At 51.2% G+C, this 3,743-nt stretch overlaps 1 protein-coding gene across 1 annotated transcript in view; it reads left to right on the top strand.

Annotated features, from left to right (window-relative positions):
• BCAN (brevican) overlaps positions 1–3,743 on the top strand; it is a 26,208-nt gene that overhangs the window by 1,050 nt on the left and 21,415 nt on the right. The window contains exons 2-3 of the mRNA XM_018573928.1: positions 690–1,076; positions 2,711–2,885. Of these exons, the coding sequence (XP_018429430.1) occupies positions 690–1,076; positions 2,711–2,885 (562 nt within the window). The remainder of the gene's footprint in view (positions 1–689; positions 1,077–2,710; positions 2,886–3,743) is intronic.

The raw sequence follows: 3,743 nt of genomic DNA, 5'->3' as shown, positions 1-3,743 counted from the left end.
GCCATATCATCAGATTTGTTTGCCCGGCTCGACACTGATTGGCTGGGAAGCCGGCTTCTCGGCCAATCAGCATGGAGCCGGCCAAACCGCATGGAGACAGCTTCCCGGCTCCGTCTTTCCTCGCGGCACTGCCGGTCAGAGGAAATCTCCCTCTGAGCGGAAGTTCCAGTATCGGGGAAGGTATCGGAGAAGGAGTACTCGCCCAAATACTCGGTATCGGCACCGACACCGATACTGGTATCGGTGCATCCCCAGTCTCATCGTTCGAGGGTTCTGACGCTCTAACGGGCTGACGCTCTAAAGTCTAGCCTTTTGCTCCGGTTTGTCCCATGGCAGGAAGCCAAGTTTGGACATTTATCAGAAGACCTCGATGGTTCCACAAGGAACCCTTCGATAGCCCTAAGAACACGTCGCAGAGTTGACTACGTAACCGGCTTTTTCAGCATTAGAGTTTGCCGGGACGGTAATGTTGGCTTTGAGGACCGACCTGTGGTTTCATGTAGAGTATCCACTCCTCGGATAATGACGGCCGTTAGTTCTATGAGCGTGGCGATCCGTGGTTTCCATGTTTCCTTTAAAAATGTCTACATTTACCCACATATAAATTGTCCTGCGGTAAGTCAGATGTGGTTTTGGCGCCGTGCCCGCCTAAGCCCGGCTTTTCATTAATGTTCTTCCCCCCGTTCCAGAAGATTACAAGAGCTTAACGGTGAGGATTGGAAACTCTTCGACGAAAGCCGCACTGTCGGGCACGCTGACCATCCCGTGCCACATCACGTACCAGTCGCCAGCGGCGGAGGTGACCGTGGGCCGCCGGGCCGTGCTGGCCACGCCTAGGGTGAAATGGACCTTCGTCTCCAACGGGAAGGAAGTCGAGATATTGGTGGCTCGGGGCCACAAGGTCAAGATCAACGAGGCGTACAGACTGCGGGCCTCCCTCCCGCGCTACACGACCTCGGCATACGACGTCACGCTGGTCCTCAAGGAGCTGATGAGCAATGATTCGGGGGTTTACAAGTGCCACGTCCAACGCGGCATTGAAGATGACTATGACATGTTGGAGGTGAAGGTCAAAGGTAAGCCCGGATTTAATTGTCTTTTATATACACTATATTACCAAAAGTATTGGGACGACTTTACACGCACATGAACTTTAATGGCATCCCAGTCTTAGTCCGTAGGGTTCAGTATTGGGTTGGCTCCGCCCTCTAATGGCATCCCAGTCTTAGTCCTTAGGGCTCAGTATTGGGTTGGCTCCGCCCTTTGCCGCTATAACAGCTTCAACTTCAACTCTTCTGGAAAATTCCCTTTTAGGGCAGAGAGTCCGTCCTCCCTGCAGAGAACAATCAGCAGCAGTATGTTCACCTGCAGGGAAATCTTTTCAAAGCTTTCTAAAAAAATTCTATTTATAGAGCCTTGGATGAAACACATTTCCGTACGGCACAGCCAGGGATGTACGTCATCGCTCTGACAGGAATAAGAGCCGACCCAACATGGGAGCCCGTGAAAGGGCTCAAACACCTGATTCCTTCTCATGGTATTCAGTGGAGGCTTTTAGAGTAAAAGCAGACTGGAGATGGTTCCTCGCAGGGGCGGAGTAGTAGCTCAAAGTGATCATGCCGAATATAACCCTGGAGTAGGCATGAGCGAAACCGAGGCTGGTCATTGGAGGTGATGGGGAAGACTAGGAGGTGATGGGAAGACATTGGGGTTATAGGGAAGACTAGGAGGTGATGGGGAAGACATTGGAGGTGATGGGGAAGACATTGGAGGTGATGGGGAAGACATTGGAGGTGATGGGGAAGACATTGGAGGTGATGGGGAAGACATTGGAGGTGATGGGGAAGACATTGGAGGTGATGGGGAAGACATTGGAGGTGATGGGGAAGACATTGGAGGTGATGGGGAAGACATTGGAGGTGATGGGGAAGACATTGGAGGTGATGGGGAAGACATTGGAGGTGATGGGGAAGACATTGGAGGTGATGGGGAAGACATTGGAGGTGATGGGGAAGACATTGGAGGTGATGGGGAAGACATTGGAGGTGATGGGGAAGACATTGGAGGTGATGGGGAAGACATTGGAGGTGATGGGGAAGACATTGGAGGTGATGGGGAAGACATTGGAGGTGATGGGGAAGACATTGGAGGTGATGGGGAAGACATTGGAGGTGATGGGGAAGACATTGGAGGTGATGGGGAAGACATTGGAGGTGATGGGGAAGACATTGGAAGTGATGGGGAAGACATTGGAGGTGATGGGGAAGACTTGGAGGTGATGGGGAAGACATTAGAGGTGATGGGGAAGACATTGGAGGTGATGGGGAAGACATTGGAGGTAATGGGGAAGACATTGGAGGTAATGGAGAAGACATTGGAGGTGATGGGGAAGACATTGGAGGTGATGGGGAAGACATTAGAGGTGATGGGGAAGACATTGGAGGTAATCAGGGGTGTGTTTTTAAGAGTGTATCAGGCTTTAAATGGCTTCTGAGGGTAACAAAAGTTACTCACTATTGCCATTTTTTAGGGGTTGCCATACTATGGCAGCGGTGTACGGTGCTTTTGTCACTCATGAGGGTTAGCAGAGAAAGACATGCTAACATCACTTTTACAGTTCCCTCCGAACGTCATACCAGCTTGGCAGTTGGTTCGGGCCTGGTGACAACGGATGCCAATAATCTCCCCTATCTGTCTGTGTGTCCTCCAGGTGTTGTGTTCCTGTATCGGGAAGGACTCTCGCGTTACACTTATACTTTCCCCATGGCCCAGGAAGCCTGCGTGAGGATTAAGGCGCACATAGCCACGGCAGATCAACTTTTGGCCGCCTACCATGGTGGATATGAACAGTGTGATGCCGGCTGGATCGCTGACCAAACTGTCAGGTTAGAAGATTGTGTTACTGTCGGGTTAGTTGCTTGTTTTCAAAATCCAAAATCTAGAGCAGGGCCGTAACTACACATCCCGGGGGGCCCCATAGCAAAAATTAAAATGGGGCCCCCCATGATGGCCTCTCTCTGAGCTGTGAGTGCCCAGATCCCAAAGACTCCTCTTGTGCATCTGAAGTCGTCTCTACTAAGGATGGGCTGAACGTTCGAGTCGAACATTGCATGTTCTAGCGTTCGCCGAACGCCGAACATTATGGGATGTCCGCGGTCTGTTCGACCCCGGCACATCCCACAATGCACTGCGCCGACCGAAACGGCAATTGGCTACAGTCTTGCACTTTTTTTTAGCTTCTTTATTTTTTTTAATGCTGTAATTTTTTTTTTTTTTACTTAACTTTATTGCTATAACATAGGGGACTAAGGAACCCCCTATGTAATAGCCAGTTCACCAAACAGGTCCTCTTTATGGAGACATCAGGGGTCTCCAAGACCTCTGATGTCACCTAGGGACCCCCAGAGAAGCTGATGAAGCAGAGATCTGCTCCATCAGCTTCTCTCCGGTGTTCTGCTAATATACATCACTTCCTGCATTCGGGGACAGAAAGAGAGATCAAAGGAATGATCAAGTAATGATCTCCCTTTGATCTCCTGTTAGAGCGTCGCCGTGCCGGTCCCAGCCGCAACGGCCACATCGGAACACTGGACCGGCAACGGCAGCGAAAAATCAAGCAATCAGAGGTACGAGGGGGAGGGGGGGGCGGCGCACACCCGCAGATCTAGAGACGCCTGACCGCTTGTATGTAAACAGCCATCGCTGGCTGTTTACATGCTGACAGTTTTCCCTCTCGTGTGCGG

The sequence above is a fragment of the Nanorana parkeri genome, unplaced genomic scaffold, assembly GCF_000935625.1.
Source record: "Nanorana parkeri isolate BGI_ZX_2015 unplaced genomic scaffold, ASM93562v1 scaffold2621, whole genome shotgun sequence".
NCBI lineage: Eukaryota > Metazoa > Chordata > Amphibia > Anura > Dicroglossidae > Nanorana > Nanorana parkeri.
This window is presented reverse-complemented; position numbering and strand designations above follow the sequence as displayed.